Source organism: Trichoderma harzianum (assembly GCF_003025095.1).
Source record: "Trichoderma harzianum CBS 226.95 unplaced genomic scaffold M431scaffold_5, whole genome shotgun sequence".
NCBI classification, from domain to species: Eukaryota; Fungi; Ascomycota; class Sordariomycetes; order Hypocreales; family Hypocreaceae; genus Trichoderma; species Trichoderma harzianum.
In genome coordinates this window covers 1,965,130-1,984,640 of record NW_020209253.1, presented here as the reverse complement: position 1 = coordinate 1,984,640, position 19,511 = coordinate 1,965,130, and the positions used below count along the sequence as shown (strand labels likewise).

Below are 19,511 nucleotides of genomic sequence, written 5' to 3'. Positions count from 1 at the left end.
GCTCTATCTACCCCATTGGATTCTGGGGGTTCCCTTTTTAACTGTCGTTTGAGCCGAGCATTGCTTTTTGCTGCCTTAGAGTTTCGTTTTGCTATATATTTACCTAAAAGGAGGTGGTTAGATGCGTTAGATTATGTTTGGCAGAGGATGATGTCGATAATCCCTTCGTTTGGGTTTCTGCTTTTCTGTTAGAATTTAGTGTTATCCGCTATGCAGCTTTTTGTTTCCCTTTCTCGTCTTAGACTTGGTGCCTCGCTTCCCTGTTGTCTTCTTATGGTCATAAACGCATTGTAGTTCACATAGATAGCCTGATGCTTTTAATTATCAATATGTTTCTTATTCCATCCTAGGTAGTGCGTATACGTAGGAGAGCGTCCCGGCTCAGCCGAAATACCTTGATCAATCCCAAAGCTACCAAATCCCAGCAAGCAAATTCCCGATCCGTCAAACACATCAAACGTGACTCCTAGCAAAACGTGAAAAGGGAAGAAGAAAATGGATACACGAATAAGAAAGGAAGGGGGGCAAAGGAAGAAGAAAGAATAGAAGTGGTGTTACAACGCCCCCCTTCCATAGTATTTGTTTACCGCCGTAGACCGAAATTATCTGCGGTGCTGTGTGTCCTTTGCCGATTGCCTGCCCGAATTCCCAGTCTGAAAAAAAGAAAAGAAATCAGAATCATACATAAACTCGAAGAGTGATAGAAAGATGATAAACGCTCTCCGTCTCCCTCGTTAATCATCCCGTTTGTCAGTTTCAAAGTAGAATTTGCCCAGCTTGTCGCCTCCCCGACCTGGGCTGCCCATTCCCGATGGTCCCGCCCTGGACTCGCCGCTATCCAGTCGTTGTACGATCCTCTCTGCGGTTTCCCTACCAGGCTGGCGGCCTACGGGAACCGGTCCTCTGAAGGTTGTGTCGACGAAGACGTCCTGGTCTGGGGTGATTGGGTTCGTGGGCGGCCCGTCCGTGGCCACGCCATCCATCATGCGAGCATGCTGGCGCTCCTGGATGGCTGCGGCGCTCATCGGCGTGTCACCGCCGCTTGCCGACATATACGAGTCTCTATCTCGTCTAGCGTCGCTCATGCCCGAGTTGGTCCGCTCGAGACCCCATTGATATGCGGCGCCGGGAGCCGGACGTCGGTGGTAGATGGGCCCGGAGACGGTGCTGCCGGCGCCTTCGCCAAAGCCGACGAGAGACGAGCCGTCGTCGCTCATACGGTCCTCGAAGCCGGTCGAGTGGCCGCCGAGGCCCTCGAGATCCTCGTCCATAGCATCGTGGTCGACGCCAGTGCTTGTGACGGACCCAGCCTCGCGGTAGTTTGTGTCGGTGCTCAGGATGTCCTCGTCGCGGTCGCCAATCGTTCTAGGATGGCTCTCGGTAGCACTAGCGGTACCGACGGTGCTCATCTTGGTCACGGCAACGGGCTGGCCATTGCTGTCGAAGTAGGCGGGGGTCAGGTGCTGCGTCAGCGGGTAGTTGGGCGGAAAGCCTGCTGTCGACGTCGGCGTCGTCTGAGGCGACAGAGACGAGGCGCGGCCGGTGCTAGGCGTCTGCTGGGGCGCTCGCAGCGTCGACACCCGCTCGAGCCCGGCGAGGCGCGAGATGCGGTCGGCGCGCTCAGCCTCGAGGCTGGTGGCGGAAGGGTTGTGCTGGTGGCCGCGGCTGAAGAGGCCCGTGTGGAAATGGCCGCGATGGCCGTCCTTGATGGCGGTCGTCGACAGGGCCGACAGAGACGTGGTGGTGCTCGTGGGCGTGCCGCTGGTTCCCGGGCTTGTCAGCACAGAGCTTTCTGAGCTCTACTAGGACGCAACATACGGCATCTCCGACGGAGTCTCAGGGTTGGACTCGGGAGGAGGCAAATTGGCCAACGCCATTGCCGTGTCCGACATGGTGGTCGTCTTTTGGGAGTTGCGACAGGGCCAAGGTGGGAGAGCTGCGAAGAGCTGCGAGCTTGATGGGCAAGCTTGATAGAATCAAGAGCGCAAATCTCAGATCTGGACTCTAGACAGACCTAGATCTTTGAATCGTAGATGTTAAAAGTTGAATGGCGCAGGCGATGCGAAGCTGGCGGAATCGCAGGAGGATGGAAAGGTTGAAGGTTGAATGCGATGATGTTTGAGGTTTGAGGTTCGAGGTCGAAGGTGCATGTCACCGGGACGTTTCACGCCACCCTTTTCTGGTGCTTTTGGTGGGCCAAGGCGTTCGGATCTCTGGCAAGCTTCGCCTTTGACTGCAGCCTTATGCCAATGTCACTCCAGTCAGTGGCACAGCGTCTCTTTGCAGCGTGTTGGTTCTTTTGTGGCTGCAAATCGTTGGTCCATGCCCATGAGCTCAGTTCGTGCTGATATCAAATCAGTGCAGCTGGTCGAATCCACGTGCATTTATACTGCCCGCGTCTGCCTGCTTACATGTATGTACCTGGTATAGGACTAAGATGCAATTACAGACAAGATACATGTGATTGTTCACGCAGCCATGCTCATGATATAGATTATGCTGTGACGAACATACGACTACTTGATATGTGATATTTACAGCTTGATAGCCGCAAGCAGCGTTTCTTGATTTCGACCGTCTCTTTGAAGTGCCGGGATCAGAGCCCAGAGGCTGTACGCCCATGACGTAGCTTCCGCCAATTGGTGGTTTGAGGTCTGACATTTGGCTTGAGCCGGCCAAGACTAGCATCCATCCAATATCAGGCCTATGCATATTGGAGATTTGTGCATGTTGCGCTCAACATGCCGCTGTAGCTACATTTTCTTTTTCCAAGTGGTTTCTACCGTCAATGTTTCTTTCTTTTGTTCTATTTCCGAACTTCCGATACAAAACAAAGCTCTGTTAGTCATTCTACCCACTGTAAGCAATCGTATTGAGAGCCTTTATTCGAAAAGTGTACTACCATCTAGGTGCCGTGTATTTTATATGCATACGGCAGTTGAATGAGAAACATCCTCGATATCAATGCAGCTTCCGGGTAGCTGACATCAATAGCCTCAATGCCTAAGGTCTAGGCGAAGCATTTGTAGGTAGGTATGTACAGTGCAGATGAATACACATGATGGCTGAGAACTGCTTCAATGCAATTGAGTATATTTTGCAGACTTGTGTGTAAACTTGTAGCATTCGCTGAAAAACGCTCACAATGTTTCGGTAAACACGACATCCCATTCCCATAATTCATCATCGTCAGAACAACAAATGTTGCTCAAAGCCACACGTACGCCAAGCACGCCGCCCTCCCATATTTTCCAAGTACCATAAAAACGCCTCAATAATCGCAAAATGTCTTCGATGCCCATCCAAAACAAACAATGGAGCAATCTGCTAACACGTACTAATACAAGAAAGCACCTCGCAGGTGCCTACAGAAACACCATGCCTCCGCTGATGAGCACAAACGAGACACTGAGGAGTACAAATCCGGGCTCCTGCAGCATGATGTTTGTCAACTCAATCTTCAATCGGTGTCTGTCCATATTGAAAGATGATGTCTCGGTAGACGATGGAGATGTATGTGCAGAGGCATTGAAGGTAGATGAATTGTCGTGATATGTCCAACTGTCGCCTCGCTGACCATGAATGGCCGTCGCCATTACTTCCGAGGAGACGGCGCCATATTCAGCGAGGGCTAGCCCGAGGAGGACAAACAAGACAGCAAGATGTTTAAGCATCTTGAAAGCCATGTTGTGTAGTTGGGAGAAGAGAGTAAGTAGTTTTTGTTGTGGTGGCTGTGGTTTGGAATGAAGAGTGTTTTCCCTCAGCTGAGTGTCTGTAGGTGCGTGTAGATGCAACGACACAATGCCAATGAGAAGATAGTGTATATAGATACGAGATAGATGATGGTAGATAATAGAAAGAAATATATCCGCGTAGAGAAGGGGGGCAGGCTTTCTTCTTGTATCTTTCCAAACAATGGATCGAGAGATAAGCACGAAGGCGGGAGGAGAAGATGGCGTCAACCGCAGCGTCGACCAAGGGAGAAAACGCAATCAAGACACCACCAGCCATCCGATCCATGCATCTTCGGAATCAGGGATGCAAGGCTGTTTATGAATAAAGACAACGGCAGAGATGCTAGATATGCAGCAATTGCTATCTGGCGAGGGGAAGCCGGTTTCTGTTATCATGGGGGAAGGCCAATCGAACCAATCTCAGGCACGGCGTGTTAGTAGGTTTCATGCATACCAAAAGTAAAATGCAGGCCATTCCTTGGCTAATGCATATCAAAACAAGCATCCGCTCCGCGTGTAGGATATCATTGCTTCGCCTTTGTTTTTTTTTGATTAAATTTTGACCGGGATGGAGGGTTTCGAGCCGTTGCTTCCGTCCAATTGACTCGTTGGACATTAGTCAAGCCAAACCTTGAAATCGGATGGTTTGCCATTAGCACCTCCGTGGACATGATGGCTATACTGTAGCGTCCGCGCCTCTTTGCACCATCAAGCAGATATTTTATTTATATTTCCACGTTGCCTATCGTGATACACACCCGACCTTTAATTGCTTCCATTCCTGCCGGTTCCTCCTCAGCTCGGGGAGGCGCCTGGACCATCGCAAGGCGAATCTCATCCGCTCTCCGTGCTCTGGCGATGCATGGATCAAATGGATTCAAAGCACCGGCTGCACGCAAGCGGGGTATTAGAGCGAAACTCTGTCGAGTGATTGTCAGATTCAAAAACCCGCACATGCAGGTTCCAAGCGCTAAATGCTCCAGCGTCGCATTTCATGCTGGTAGAGTCACATACTGTAATACTTCCAATCATTTCTCACCAGCATCAATGAGTTGAAGCAGCATGGATGGACTGGATTTAGTGCGATGGAGACCTGCAACCAAGAGCTACAGCGGAGCTACTGCTGGAGCCCCCCTTGGACCAATGCCAACACCGCTAATGCCAGTCGTGAACCGCTAAAGCAACCTCGTTGACCACTAAAAGCCTGCTTGCTGCAGCAGATGCGGAGCCCCGTCCCGACAGTCTCGCCTCCGTCTCGCTTCATTCTCTCCGCCTTGGACGCTTGCTGGAGCTTCGTATCGCCGTCGGCTGTCGCTCAAACTTTGAAGTCTAGACTCTGCACATCATTCCGTCGCCAGAGACACTCGATTTCGCTTCCCCTGGATCTGGAACGCACGAGCCGCCGTCAGACAAGGCTGACTGGACATGTTTTAAACTTTGTTTGACTTGGCTTTGGACTATTGATTTTGATATGATTTTATTTTAATTTTTCTTCTTCTTCCCTGGTCATCATCATCGTCAGCCTCTCGCAACATCGACTCTCTCGTACCCATGCCTGCGACCGGAGGATATCAACTCATCGAATCAATCCCCCTTCACGCTGATCTGATACCCGCCGCTTCCTCTTCATGCATGGATGCCTTTCTCTGCCTCAAAGGCCGCGCGCTACAGGCAGCTAGTCGACAAATCCATCATGCAGCCAATAGCAGAGGGCTGACTGCCTTCTGGTCCTACCATAGCTTTTTCAGCTGGAGGCTCAGCTAGGCATCATCGTCAGTCATGCGACTGGCAAGCGGCTCTTTCTTAGCTTGTAAAACAAACATCTGTGCAAGGGCATAACCATTCGTCCTACCTCAAGTTGTCCTCTTCACCGTTCGTCTTCTGGAGAGCACCGTGACTGTTCATTTGCCTTTTGCTTTGCTCAAGGCTCAGTAAACGCATACTGTGGCAATTATCCGCAGCGTATTGACATGGTGCATTTCAATCTGGAACTGATATGGCTCTCCCGCGCAAGCCCGCACGTTGAGTGAGTGCCTCGTCGATACAGCCTTGTCTGGGCCTCGCGTGCTCATGATATCGCGATGTCGTGGCTAACCACATTTCTCAAGTCTCGTCTTCGTCCATGGATACGGTGGCAATCCGGAAACTACGTGGCACGACGAATCTACAGGCAAAATATGGATCAAGGATGAAGAATTCATCACTCGCATCAAGAGGCCGATTCGCATCTTCTCCTTCAGCTATAATGGCGACGTAGAGGCAAACCTGTCATCATCCAGTCCAGCCTTCCATGCAAGCGATTTGCTTTGCTGTTTGGAGCAAGCTCTCGAGAGATCTGCAGTATGGCTCTCCATGCTTTGTGAATGATTTCGAATCACTTTCTTACTCTGTCCACTAGGGAAGACCCTTGATATTCATTGCCCACGGCTTTGGAGGCATAATTGTGAAGAAAGTCAGTAAAAGCCCATCCGCTTCTCACATAGGCCGATCAAGTGATTAACCTTATTGCATTGTAACTGTAGGCGATCCAGCTGTGTTTCATGACACCAAGCTATCCGCGGACTAAGAATGCGCTGGCCGGTGTCGTCTTCTTTGGCACTCCACACGCCGATACAGATTCCGAAGCACTTCTCCAATCAGTCAAAGGGACTATAGACACTTTTGGTCCAAAGGACGGAGTTAGGAGCGAAGATGTCAGGGAATTTGTTTCCATAGTGAGCCGCATCAACACCACTTTTATTGCATGCAAGCCTAGTTACCTCCGGCTGCTGTCCTTCTGGGAGAATCTACCCTCAAAAACCGGTGGCTCGAGTACAGACTCTCACAAGGCTCCGGTAAGTCTACTCAGCGTCTTTGATAAGGCAACCAAGTACTTTCTTTACTGATACCCTCATAGGTCATTCCTCTCCAATGCCAGAAAGAGAAACTACAGGGAAACACAGATCACATAATAGAGTGCGGCCATGAGGAACTGCCTCGGTTCTCTAGTATATTCAGCGACAGATTCATGCAGTTTATGCAGATATTTTCCCAATTCTTGGTGGACACACTATCCGAACGCACCGTACCTACTTTTCCCGCCAAAATCCCGCGTGCACCATCACGGATCTTGGACCGACCATTCCCGATTGAAGAAATCCCAGGTATAAAGAAACTCGATTTTCCAATAATCAAGCCTCGACGAAGGATTTGGAAGGTTGACGACGACCTTCACAGCCGTGAACGTCAGAAGAAGGAGGAAGAAGAAACGGCCTCCAGAGAAAGCTTTCTACGCTCATTGAGCGGCTGGTCAGATATCAATTACGGAAATGAGCTATATGTTGCCGCTGGCACATGCGAATGGTTCAAGGATGGCACCATCTATAAGAACTGGCTCACAGATCCAAAATGCGGCACAATTTTCTATATAGGGGCTCCTGGACATGGGAAATCACATCTAGCCCGTGCTGTTTTTACCCATCTCAAAACTTCTAAGCCTGAAGACGTTGTGATGAGTTATTTCTGTCAAAAGGGGGAAGAGAAGCCGGCAATTTGGGAGTACTTCACCTGGAAGCTGATCAAGGAGTGGCCAGACTGGTTTTTGCACGTTCCTATTCAATTCCGCCGCAGCAACGATGAATCCAATCCTCGTCTCGACCCATCTTCGTATGCCGAAATATGGACCGCGTTTCGGAAAGTTTGCTCGCCGCGTACGATATATCTAGTCGTGGATGGACTTGAGCAAACGCCTTCAGCCAACTTCACTGAATTTTTCGCCTTGATAGAGCACTTGAGGCAGCCGATCACTTTGGGACCGGAGAGCCGCCCCAGAAACCCACTCGACATGCCGACAAAGGTCAAGCTGGTCATAACAAGCCGATGGACAGACGCTACCTATTCGGCCTCAAGTACTACCTCATGTTACACTCTACCAGATGAGGATCTTAGAAAAGACGTCTCCACATACCTGAACAAGAGGTTCTTGGCTATTTCCAATTCTAGGCAGAAATCAGATCAGGACCTGATACAAAAGATCAAAGAACGAGTCATCCAAAAAGCAGGAGCTTATTGGCTCTATGCTAAACTTGCGGCCGACGAAATTGAGAGATTGTATAGTTTGAATCCGGTCCAAGAGATTCAAGAAGATTACATTCCAACCGAGTTGGCACAGCTCTATGAGCAAAAGATGCTGCCTTTACTGCAATCCGCTAATAACAGCGGAAGGCATCTGCGTACAGTTCTTACCTTGATAGCCTCTGAAGGCATTGGCCTCGCTTTTTCTATCAAGCAACTCGACAGCATTCTAGAGTGCTTATATGGTCAAGACGACATGCCAGTGGAAAGCCTTGCCAAATCCATGCAGCAGTACTGCGGAGACTTGTTCTGGGTCAGCCCAGCCGACTCCCTCATCTTTTCCGTTCACCCTTCCGTTCGAAGCCATCTAAGCAACTATCTTTCCCTGGATCACAGGCAAACCAACATGGCTTTCATCTGCCTTACATATCTACTCCAAGATCGATTTTGCGACCGCCTGCCTCTCTCGTGGACTGACAGAGAGGGTACCTCAGACGGAATGGCCAAGACGGCTGCGTTTTACGGCTTTGCGTCTCAATGCTGGTTAACATATCTTCCCAAGTTGAAGACACTCAATCCGCAATTGGTTCCGCTGCTTCAAAGATTCCTGTCCCCCGGCTGCCTGCAGTACCAGACGTGGCTTCATTGGAAAGCATGGCTCCTCAGCGAAAAGCTCCAAGAAAAGGCTCTACCGGCCGAGGATCCGATCATGGCCATGGTTCGAGAGGGCTGTCTTGCCGTCATCCAGCATTTTTTCCCGGCCTCAGAGTCCCCGCGAGCTCCGTGGAAGAGCAGGCTCGGAAGCTGGACCCGATATGTGTCATTTCCAAACGCTCAGCTCTCTGATAAATTTACGGGAAAGTGGCCGGATATCACAGGCCTGCATGACCATACTCTTCTAATGGCAGCAGCGCTTAGCGGAAATCGTGGTATGGTCGAGCACGTTTTGCAATGGAATGTCGATGTGAATGCGCGTGACGAAGGTGGAAGGACGGCCCTCACACTTTGCCTTACCTCGGATCGATTGATGGGTGTCAAGGCCCAAGATCAAAATGTATACGACGTTGTTGAAACACTGCTACTGAATGGAGTCAATCCAAACATATGTGACCAACACGGCATCACGGCTTTGCACGTTGTATCCGTTCGCGGCAGACACGAGCTTGCTCAGCTCCTGCTCAGATTCGGTGCCTTGCTCAACGTTACGGATATGTGGGGGATTACGCCGCTTGAAAGGGCATACTCTGCCGGAAACGTTGAGCTTGTCAAGTTGCTCATGGACTTTGGTGCAGACACAGAAGCATGGATGCTGGGTGGAGAGCCACCCCTGACAAGATGCATATTTGACGGGAAACTTGACATGTTCAATGCGTTTCTTCCTTACGCAGATATCAACCAGGTCACCATGATTGGGTTTGCGCCGATTCATCTTGCCAGCGATGGCGCCGACAGGATAGAATTTCTTCGGATACTACTTACAAGACCCGGATTGGATCTGGATGCTGTAAGCTCACTGACCGAACGTTTTCATGTCAAGCGTACTACAGCTATTGGATTTGCCATCAATAGCCGTAACTATACGGCGCTGGAATGGCTTCTGGAAGCTGGAGCATATCCTGGACTGCTGCCCATGGTTAGTGTGCCGCCGCTTCACGATGCCGTTATTGTTCAGGATAGGTCCATGGTTGAGCTGCTGCTGTTCTATGGAGCATCAGTGAATGACTTTAGGCGCAACTGGTTTCCATATACTGCTCTGGGTCATGCCGTGGATCTAGGCCTGGAATCCATCGTGGATTTACTTCTTCAAAATGGTGCAGATGCTTCCATCGAAGAAGGTTACGGCGTCGTTGCGTTGCTTGAAACAGCCGTGACGAGGGACGGCCCTCCCATCCCCAAGATTATAAAGAAGCTCTTGGAGTCACGCCATCCTCCTGATGTCAACTACATCAAAGAAAACGAAGACCACTGTATCATAGGCGCTGTTGATCAAGGCGATGTTGAAACAGTGTCTATTTTGCTGGAGCGTGGAGCAGATATGAGCATCTATCTCAACTCTGGCGAAAGAGTATCGCCCTTGCACAAGGCAGCCAGAAAAGGCAATGTCGAGATGTGCGATATTCTGTTGAAGCACGAACCGAATCTTCTCGATCTTCAGCTGGAAAAGGGGTTCATGGTTGAAACCCCCTTAAATGCGGCATGTCATAAAAAGAAGAAGGACGTTGTCCGTTTTCTCTTGGATAAGGGCGCCAAGGTAGACCTGGTCAGCTACTACTATAAGGAATCACCTCTATTCACCGCCTGTGAGGTGGGAGATATGGACATTGCCAAGATGGTTCTGGAAGCTGCGCCTCATATGATCAATGTGCCTACGGTCTACAACTGCACCCCGCTTTCATTTGCTTGCAGTCATGGGAATCTCGACATGGCCAAGTTGTTGATTGACGCCGGAGCAGAAATGTATCTTCCCAACGGCGCTGGCACTACAAGCGCGTTCAGCCGGATCTTTGATGCCAAGGGCAATAAGCCTTTTAAAACTCTTCAGCTGTTGCTAAACAATGGTCTCGACCTTCACGCCGTCGATAATGAGACTGGGCTTACTGTTCTTGGGTGGGCTATAATAGATGCCGAAGCAAGGCACGTCAAATGGCTTCTCGAGCAAGGTGCCGATCCGCTGCGTGCTCAGAGGGGCCCTGGTGGTGAAGAGACGTGGCAGACAGCTATTCAGGTTGCCGCCCATACGAGCAACAAAAATATCATGCCCATTATAGATTTGCTGCTTGAGCCGCGCTGGGGCTTGCGGGAACATCTAACTCACAGAGACTATCAGGGAAGTGCCCTTGTGCCTGCCCTGGCCCGGTCCCGAAAAGGCATGCCAATTATATCTCGCCTCATGTCTGCATGTGATACCATCCTCAAGGAGACTGGTAATGACATCTTCTCCGCCATCATGGACCAGCCTAGCCACTCCGGGCTCTCACCCGTTGACTATGCAATGGGCGTTTTCGATGCCAAACCTGAGGCACTGCCCGACCTGGACAAACTCATCATTGCTCGAATAGATGAGCTTCTTGCTGGCCCTCGCACGATGGAAATCCATCTTCTCACGCTGGATTACGTCGCAATACTCTTTTTTGCACGTGGTGGATACGATGCAGACGCCAGGGTTTTGGCCGAGTTCATACTCACCAGACCTCAGGTTCGATGGAATGACGACGATGGATATTACATGGGCTCTGTCGCCCTACAGCAGTGCTTCGTCTGCGACAAGTCCATTTACGACCCTTACATTTACTGCACCCTCTGCGAGAACTCGTGGTGCTCAGAGTGCAAAGACAAGGAGGACACAATCAGTCTACACAAACACAAATTCTTCCCCATGGAACTCCGCAAAGATCTAGACATCAACGCACCAGATATCCAGGAAATCCTAGAGAGAATACACAAACAAATCACATCCAACTTGGCTTCCATTGAACAGCAGCCACAGCAAGATGGCCAAGTACTCACCAGCAACTCCCCAACACCTGCGGACCCTCCTCCCCTCGCACCAGCTCAAGCCTCTCTTCCGCTCGCCACACTTCACGCCTTCAACTTCCTAGCCATCACCCGACCCATCTGGACGCCATTCCTCCCCCTCTCCCCCTCCGCCCAAGCCCTCGTCGACCCATGGCACGCTCTGTGGTCTCGTGAATACGAGTACCGCCGCTGGCGAAGTTTCATGGAAAGGAGAAGCATGAATTACGAAAATTCGGCTTGGAGACGCTTCCAGGAACTACAATATTTGAAACGGGGCTTTACTAGAGCGTATACCGATGGAGAGCGGGTGAAGCAGGATTTAGTGCTCTGTGATATACGGCGATTGTTCGATGACAGGGTTGTGGTTAGGCCAATGCCGCCGAGGAAGTGGCCTCCGGCAGTGAGGAAGAGGCAGTGATGATACACGACGTTATGATGAATATCCTACAACTTTGGAATTAGTTTTATTGTTTGCAGCATAGGTAGGCATTGGATTCACGTGTAATGCTAGTTCTGAATTTTGAGACAAGTTTCTGTTACGATATACTGAGTATAAAACATCGTAGCGTGGGCTATTTCTATCATAATAATTAAGCTATTCCATAAGACGTTCTAGGCCAGTAATAATCCCAGAACTCACCGCAGTAAATGTATTACTGCGAGTAAGAAAACAAACAAAGCAGGCTTGACCAAAGGTATTAATCATCTATCCAGCGTGATACTGTCATTGTGCGCATTAAATCGTGTATCTGAAGTGAGGGCTGTCATCACCAAGCTCCTTAAGCTCATCGTCTGGAAGCCCCTGGTGCTCTTCGCTCAACTCCCCAGCATCACGATTCTTGTTAGCCCTCCAGAACCAGAACCAGAGGAATGCGTACACGCAGGTGCCGAAGCCAACCATGCTGAGAGAAACGGCGTGACCACGGATGAAGCGTGGTTTGTCAAGCGCAGGACTAGATTATGGTTGTTAGATCAAATATTGCGCGTAACTCTCTGCCAAAAATGCACAAGATGGAGTACATATACAGAGAGATAGTTTGGAAAACTCACTATATAAAGGCGGACATGATTCCAGATGCGTTGCCAAAGGTAAGTTGCATGCCTGTGGCAGTCGTTCTCTTGCCGTACCGAGGGGTATTATTCGGTAACTGTTTGAAAATGTTAGTTTCTTCCCCCTAATAGCTATTTTGGAGTGTATAATAAAAGCTTACCCATGCAATTGGAAGACCGACAACGACATAGAGTCCGCATGCGACAAGAAAGCACCCAAAGTAGTGTACTCCGGGCGACGAATCAGACAACAGGACGGCGTATCCGACTACACTGATCATGCCAAAGATGACACAGAACACTCCTCTCATCTGGAGCCGATCAGAGAGCATGGCTATGCTCATATATGCCACTGCTCCTAGAAAGTAGCACGGGATGGTGAGAAGCTGAACTTGAGCAGTGGTCCATTCACCAAGAGCACTGATGATGGTGGGCAAGAAAGTTGAGAAGCCTAGACACATGATTAGCAAAGAGTTTCCACTTTCTACAACGCAATATAGACAAGAAACACACCGTAGAGCATGGTATCCACTCCAAACTGGGCAAAGGAAAAGGCCCAGACCTTCCAGTCGGTAAAAGCCTTCATCATGTCTCGTCGACTGAACTCACGGCTGGAGGCTGTATTGCCATAATCCCGCTTATGTCTCTCTTCCATCAATACTTTCTCCTCTTTAGTAAGAAAATAGGCAGATGGCGCGTCATTCGGCAGCGCAATCAACGTGACTACACCAAGTACCACGCTTGGAATGCCTTCAATGATGAAAATCCAGCGCCAACCACTCATGCCGCGAACACCATCCATGTGTCCAATACCGTACGCCAGCAATCCGCCGAGAGCACCCGCTATAGCAGCGCTTACAAAGAGATATCCTATTCTCAAGGCAAGCTCATGCTTGGTATAGAAGAAGGTGAGATAGACGCTGAGACCGGGGAACAAGCCCGCCTCGACAACTCCCAAGAGCAGACGGCAGGCAATGAGTGAGCCATATGATTCCACTAATCCGGTGAGAGTCGCAATGATGCCCCAGGCCGTGACGATGAAGGCTATCCACCGTCGGGGGGTAAATAGCTTGAGAACAAGATTTGAGGGCACCTCGAACAGAAGGTATGTGACGAAGAGGATGGAAACGGTGACTTGGAACTGCTCGGATGAGAGGTTGAGATCTTCCTCAAGGCCATACAGTCGAGCGTTGCCAATATTCACTCTGCAGTCTGTCAGTTATCACTACCTTCTCCTTGGTACTCCTCTAGATGTAAATACTAGAAGGCGAGAGTGAGAGGTCTTACCTGTCCAAGAAACTAAACAGATACAAGGCCATGACAAGAGGGATAATATAGAGGTCCAGCTTCCGCACCAGCTTCTTCTCATCAACACCTTGGAGCAGCGTCTCATTGTCCGACTCTTGAGCAGCACGATCTTGCAGCTGCGTCCTCTTTTCCTCCTGATCTTGACTGGGCACCGTCCCCATTGTGATTTCTTGTGACGCCATCCTTGATGAATCCTCTCTCTTCCACTGTTCCTGCCAGTCAAACGACGTTTCGATTTGTCACCCAACGGAACTAGAGAATCTTGGCGTTCTCTCGGAAAGAAAAGATAACCTCGAGAAGCTCAAACAGCCAGTCAGGAAGCCAAGGAAAAGTACGAGGAACACTTCTCCTCTTGGTCCCCACCTCGGATCCTTTCGTCCAGCCACTCGCAGAAGCCGAGATGTCTCAGAAAGACAAACAAAGTAAACACCCGACGTGGACTCAATTCGACATGGTCAAGTAACAATGTCTCAACACGGGCCTCGGTATTAGTAATATCTCTTCACAAAAGTTGTACTCGGTAATGAACAAAGTGAGGCTGAATGTTGTGAAACACACAAGCAAACAAATAGATGAAGAAGAAGGAAAACAAGCCGAAAGACCGAGCGTCGAACAACACAAAAAGAGTCACAAGTTCGTGACCCAGAAAAAAAAAAACCTGCCTAAGAACATAGAAGGGAAGGCACTCTATAGAAGCGAAAGAAGAGTGGCGTGAGTGGCCGTTCCGCGAATCAACTAGCGTGCCCGCATTTCGGACCTGGGAAGCAGAAAAAAAAAGAAAAAGAAAAGAAAAAGCCTCTTTTGCTTGGCTTTTTCTGCTCATACGGTGAAGAGTTGGTCTCCAGGTTCTTATGCATGTAGAACCTTATCCGGAGAGCTTATCAATCAGTCCCATCGGCTGTTGAGGATCTCGTCACGAGCACGTGTAACCAATCACATAAGATGAAGGGATCGTGTGCCTTTTTGCTTGTGCCACTCCAAAGATTCGGGAACTGGTAGTGTCGTAAAGATAGCGTTGTTGGTATAACAAACAACCTCATTATTCACCTTCATCTACCGAACGAAGCATAGAAGAAAAGATTCAATAGCTTCATCACCACCCACATACAATCAGCTATATCGTAATTGCAAACAATCATGCATGCATCAATATCATGCTTTCAATCTCCCATCCTCGCCAGTCCCGTTCATCGCATTAAGCTTCTTTTACTCTATTTTCAAAGTTTGGCGCAACGCTCGAAATTTGCCGTAGCGTGCTGGGGCGCAGCAGCCGGTTATTTGCCGCGGAATGCATGGCCGCACGCGCATTAGCCAGGAACCAGACTTGCTTCAGAAAAAGCATAATAACATTTCACCTGGTCTAATGCAGAGAAACAAAAACAAAGGAGGAAGAAAGAACAAAAGAGAAGAGAAGGAAAAAGCACACACACACGGCAGTTCAAAACACGTAGTAAATTGAAACGGTCCATTATTAAAGATACGTAAAAGGTGGCTACACAGAACAGAGCAACGCTCTGCTCTCTCAAGTTCCTCAAACCTCATTCGTCACACGTTTGTCGAGTCTTCCAGCATCATCACAGGTCTTGCTAATGGCATAGCCTCCTTCTTCTAGCGTCAATTTCATACAATCACATCAATCGAAAAATCCTTCCCCCTCCAAGTCTTGTTAGAATCACCAAGCCTCTCCTGTTGCAATTAAGCCTAGTTCGTGGTGAACACGTCGGGTATAGACAGTATATACAAAAGACACGTGCCTTGTATGTTCCCGCCGCTGCCGCAGATGGGCTCCTCCCAATCAATCAATCAGTTGGGGAGTCAAGCCATCTCCTTTGCTGATCCAGTATTCTAGTTCTCAGGTCACCAAATATTACCCTTTTTTTTGTTGCTTCTTTTAGTGGTAGTTTTGCGTAGGCATTTCGTAGACTGGCCCGCTCTGGTGGCTCAGGACTGCGTTGCCGTCAATCTCAGAAGCCTCGGGGTTGTTCCATTTGGCAGCATTGACGTTGTCGTTGCCCAACTCAGCAGCATCGGCATGAGCAGGGGGGACGTTGGCGGCCCTGTTGTCGAACGAGACGGGGCTGACGGTGTTTGCCATTGTCGTTGCCGGGCTGGACGAAGTGTAGGCTGAGCCATACGGCTCTGGCTTGGCATATCCAGCACGTCCATCACCCAGGGCGGTACCACGGTAGCCCTCGGGAGCGACGGGCTTGACGGGAGTGCGGCCGGGGGCCAGGAAAGCTGCTGCGTTGGCGGTGTGAGCCGACATGGGTTGCTGGCGACCGGGACCGCCAATTCCGCCGCCGCCGCCGCCGATCGGGACTTCAGAAGCGCCAACCAGGTCGTCGTGGTCAGGGCTGGGGCCGCGGTTGCGACGTCTCAGGATGAGGAAGAGGGCAGCGCCGATGATGAGAAGACCACCGACGCCGACGCCGACACCAATACCAGCCTTGGCGCCGGTGGACAGGCCCGAGCTATCGGAGGCATGGCTGGTGTTACCAGCCGGAACGCCCGTACCAGAGCCTGTCGGGGCGGTGCTGGTCTCCTGCACACCGGTGGTAACAACAGTCGAGGTGACGGTCAAGGTGCTGGTCGTAGTAACGGTCGTCTTGGCATTGACCTGGTTCGTCTGGGTAATGGTCCTGGTAACAACGGTCCTGGAGGTCTCGGTGTCTCTGACGGTCCTGGTGGTGGTGTCGACAATTGTGGTGCCACCGCCGCCTCCGACGGTCACAGTCACGACATCGGTGACGAAGGCGCGCGCCTCCAAATCGCGCAGAGCCAGATATTGGTTCAGAGACTCGGCATCGACAACCTCGGTGGGAAGAGGATCAACTCCCGTCCTGGGCGCAATCCTGTAATCCCGCTTCTGCGCGGCGGTGGGCGTTTCGAAGACGGTGCTAGTCTCAAAGACGGTCGTGGTGGCTGTCTCCGCGTTGCTGCTAGTAACAGTGGTCGTGGTAAAAGCCGTCGACGTCGTGACAATCGTGGTGGTGATGGTCGTCGTCAGCGTCCTGGTGCTTGTCGCAGTCCTGCCGCCGGGGCCCGTCACAGTCTCGGTCTCAAAGATGGTGGTGGTGCTGTCGTCGGAAGAGCTGCTGCTGCTGCTGCTGCTGCTGCTGCTGCTGCCAGGAGTCGACGAGGTCGGGGGAGGAGTTGTCGAGGATGACGGTGGAGGGGTGGACGAGTCGCCGCCATCGCTCGAGCCTGGAGCGGTGGACGATGAGCCCGAGTCGTCTTGTCGGATCACAACATTTGCATGGACGCTTCCAAGCAGCGCGCCGAAGACGAGTGCCAACGGCAGGCGCATTTTGAAGGAAAATCTCGAGGTGTGGCCAAACTATGCGTCTTAAGGATGAGGCCGTACAACAATGAAAATAGTGGTGTCGAAAGTAAAGTAAGAAAAAAAAATGAAGAATGATGACGATGGCGATTAGGTGCCAGGCGAGTGAAACAAGCGAGTGGAAGGGGTCGGTTAGGATGGAAGCAGCAAGTTCAAGGGCCCTGGGGAATTTGACTGGCGACAAGAGCCAGTGGCCAGAGGGAGAAAGCGAGAAACGGCCCGTTGTTTGGCCATTGGCCGCAGCAGGCACACGCGGACTCCCGGAGAAGCAGAAGCCACGCAGACCTGACAGACTCCGTTTGGGGGTACCCGGTACTTGTGCCAAGGGTACTCGGACAGTCGGGCACGCGGGTATCTGTACGAGCAAAACAGGTCCACAGCATGCCAGTTGACCTCTGTCTGTAATCAGCGATGGATTCTTTTCTTTCTTCTTCCAGTGCGGGTAGTCCGCTAAAGTTCCAGTCCAGCTGTCGCAGTCTGGTGGTTCTACGGAGCACAAGGTGCACTAAAGATGAGGCCGCCCAGAAGCGTCTACTAAGCATCGAGCATGTCTACAGTACAAGTTCAATACGAACTGCGAAACTGTACGTGCACCACCAGGTACCGGTACCCCGTGGCGACACCGCACAGGTATTACTCGTATCGCATTGTCGCGAACACATGAGCAGCACGAGAACGAAAAGCACTTTTTGCGCATTTTCGCTGGGCAGAGCAGAAGGACCCGTTGGACTAGTACGAATGTTGCACGCGGGACTTCAGGAGAGTGAATCAAACAGCAGCGCTTCTGCCCGGTGCAGCTTAGCGGCGAAAAAGTGGCAATGCAGGGACCCCCCCAGAATACGAACTGCTCAGAGAGGGAAAAGGTTCCATTCGATTCATGGAAGACTGACCAAAGGAAGAAAAAAGAGGATCCCCCTCCCCTGAAAAAAGAGAACCGAGGGTCGATGTGAGTTGAAAGCCGAGTCACCTGCCAATGGGGCGAGCAAGTAACGTGTACTCGTATATACAGTACAAGCGAATATTACGATTACCTCACCTGGGTCCATGTTGATGCTACTGTACCAGGTTGATACGCCATGTTGGCAATTTGTTTCATCGTCATTTCATGACCGTCAATGTCAACGTCAATGGGTGATTACCACACCTAGCCCGGTCTCGCTGTAATGCTCGCACAAGTACAAGCAACGCCCGAGGCTATCCATCCATCCATGCTGCAATCGCTCCTCACCTTGCCCAGAACCGTAAGCCTGATCGCCTCGCCCACGAACGAGTCGTTATGCGAAATGACGTGCACCAAGCTGGCACTATTAGACACTAAACCGCCAGTGGTACTTGGTTCGTCATTGATTGTCGAGTGCGTGACCAAGTATTATTGTCTCTCCCTTCCATGCCTCATCTTCAATAGTACAGCGTCCCATTGTTTTGGCAATAAACAACGTGCAGCAAACAATACGAACCCCGAAATTCCAACCAAAAATGTCATCCCATTCCTCCCCAAATCTGCATCAGCCTCCGCCACAAACCCCCGAAATAGGAACCATGAGAAGAAGAAAAAAGCCACAAGATCCAAATGCCCAAAACTAGCCCTGCTTCATAAGATGACCGCCAGGCTGGGAAACGATGATGCCCCAAGCTGAGATTTTGCTGCTATTCTTATTCCTGTATCTGACTTGCGCCGTACTAAAATGACCTAGTAACTTCCCTTTACTGTTTTTTTGCTCCAAACGAGGCGCCCCAACCAAAACGTCTTCGCCCGCTGGAATGCCGGAAGCTGTCAGACTGCATGGAGCTACCCTCGTGACGATCCTTTGGCTCTTCTTTTCTTATCTTTTTTTATTCATGTACATTTTACTTAGGCCCGGAAATCCTTATGGCCGGTAAGATCTTGCTCCCGTGATACCGGATCGGATACCCCGAAAAATCAATGTCACTTGAAGCCGGCCTTTCCTCAGTGCCCTTGCTCTTTATTGTCCCAAGTCATAGATCCGTATATAAAAACCCCCGTATTTATGAAGAAAATACAATAAAACAGTGAAACATTCGAAGGGGGGCGTGACCACCTGCCTCATTTTGCTGCAAAGTCGACGATTGCTGATGCTACTAGCCAACAGCGGCATATGAATTTCAGACGCTGCTCCGCAGCGACAGAAAAGCCGGCATTATAACCTCCACATGTACGTGACAATACAAGGTATGCTGGACGGTAAGACGTCAGTTAGGCTATTACAGCTGACACTGGCGTCAAAGGCGTTCTAAATCGGGCATCCCAGCTTGATCGGCAGGTAGTATTATCAAAAGTTTTATTCATCCAAATCTTGATCGACATTTTATTCTGCTTTAATACTTGTAACCTGATAGTAATCACACAAGACGAGAAACGTATATACACAATACACATACTCGGATAGTTATAGATATATATATCTTGTACAAGTCATCTCTCATCAGCCTGCTCCATCCCCTTATATCCCATCCTCCTCTTCTTTGTCAAAACCCCCCCTCGGGCCCCT

At 50.4% G+C, this 19,511-nt stretch overlaps 6 protein-coding genes across 6 annotated transcripts; 2 read left to right on the top strand and 4 right to left on the bottom strand.

Annotated features, from left to right (window-relative positions):
• Positions 1–293: 293 nt before the first annotated feature.
• Positions 294–2,318, bottom strand: M431DRAFT_507635 (hypothetical protein). Its single transcript, XM_024918996.1, has 2 exons — positions 1,819–2,318; positions 294–1,761 (listed from the first exon to the last, which is right to left on the bottom strand). The coding sequence occupies exons 1-2, from the start codon at positions 1,890–1,892 to the stop codon at positions 735–737; spliced, it is 1,101 nt and encodes a 366-aa protein (XP_024775644.1). The 5' UTR covers positions 1,893–2,318; the 3' UTR covers positions 294–734.
• Positions 2,319–3,365: 1,047 nt separating this feature from the next.
• On the bottom strand, positions 3,366–3,686 carry M431DRAFT_481433 (hypothetical protein; the record flags this gene model as incomplete). The annotated part of the gene is made up of 1 exon (XM_024915955.1): positions 3,366–3,686. The coding sequence occupies one exon, from the start codon at positions 3,684–3,686 to the stop codon at positions 3,366–3,368; it is 321 nt and encodes a 106-aa protein (XP_024775643.1).
• A 1,756-nt stretch (positions 3,687–5,442) lies between these two features.
• M431DRAFT_414518 (hypothetical protein) lies at positions 5,443–11,989 on the top strand. Its single transcript, XM_024914962.1, has 5 exons — positions 5,443–5,760; positions 5,843–6,074; positions 6,133–6,186; positions 6,257–6,568; positions 6,631–11,989. Exons 1-5 carry the CDS (start codon positions 5,705–5,707, stop codon positions 11,719–11,721), a joined length of 5,745 nt encoding a protein of 1,914 aa, XP_024775642.1. The 5' UTR covers positions 5,443–5,704; the 3' UTR covers positions 11,722–11,989.
• A 50-nt stretch (positions 11,990–12,039) lies between these two features.
• Positions 12,040–13,822, bottom strand: M431DRAFT_83190 (hypothetical protein; the record flags this gene model as incomplete). The annotated part of the gene is made up of 5 exons (XM_024923282.1): positions 12,040–12,256; positions 12,354–12,451; positions 12,515–12,804; positions 12,867–13,558; positions 13,641–13,822. 5 exons carry the CDS (start codon positions 13,820–13,822, stop codon positions 12,040–12,042), a joined length of 1,479 nt encoding a protein of 492 aa, XP_024775641.1.
• A 1,270-nt stretch (positions 13,823–15,092) lies between these two features.
• Positions 15,093–17,263, bottom strand: M431DRAFT_507632 (hypothetical protein). The gene has a single exon (XM_024918995.1). It carries the CDS (start codon positions 16,966–16,968, stop codon positions 15,553–15,555), a length of 1,416 nt encoding a protein of 471 aa, XP_024775640.1. The 5' UTR covers positions 16,969–17,263; the 3' UTR covers positions 15,093–15,552.
• On the top strand, positions 16,966–17,529 carry M431DRAFT_414482 (hypothetical protein). Its single transcript, XM_024914961.1, has one exon. The coding sequence runs from the start codon at positions 17,076–17,078 to the stop codon at positions 17,391–17,393; it is 318 nt and encodes a 105-aa protein (XP_024775639.1). The 5' UTR covers positions 16,966–17,075; the 3' UTR covers positions 17,394–17,529.
• Positions 17,530–19,511: the final 1,982 nt, after the last annotated feature.

Excerpts from the sequence above, each read along its gene's own strand:
- M431DRAFT_507632 (XM_024918995.1), bottom strand. The coding sequence starts at position 16,968 with ATGCGCCTGCCGTTGGCACTCGTCTTCGGCGCGCTGCTTGGAAGCGTC.
- M431DRAFT_414518 (XM_024914962.1), top strand. The coding sequence starts at position 5,705 with ATGGTGCATTTCAATCTGGAACTGATATGGCTCTCCCGCGCAAGCCCG. Across the intron at positions 6,187-6,256 it reads GAGGCATAATTGTGAAGAAA|GCGATCCAGCTGTGTTTCAT; the intron begins GTCAGTAAAAGC and ends TTGTAACTGTAG. Across the intron at positions 6,569-6,630 it reads CAGACTCTCACAAGGCTCCG|GTCATTCCTCTCCAATGCCA; the intron begins GTAAGTCTACTC and ends ATACCCTCATAG.
- M431DRAFT_507635 (XM_024918996.1), bottom strand. The coding sequence starts at position 1,892 with ATGTCGGACACGGCAATGGCGTTGGCCAATTTGCCTCCTCCCGAGTCC. Across the intron at positions 1,762-1,818 it reads GAGACTCCGTCGGAGATGCC|CGGCACGCCCACGAGCACCA; the intron begins GTATGTTGCGTC and ends CCCGGGAACCAG.
- M431DRAFT_414482 (XM_024914961.1), top strand. The coding sequence starts at position 17,076 with ATGATGACGATGGCGATTAGGTGCCAGGCGAGTGAAACAAGCGAGTGG.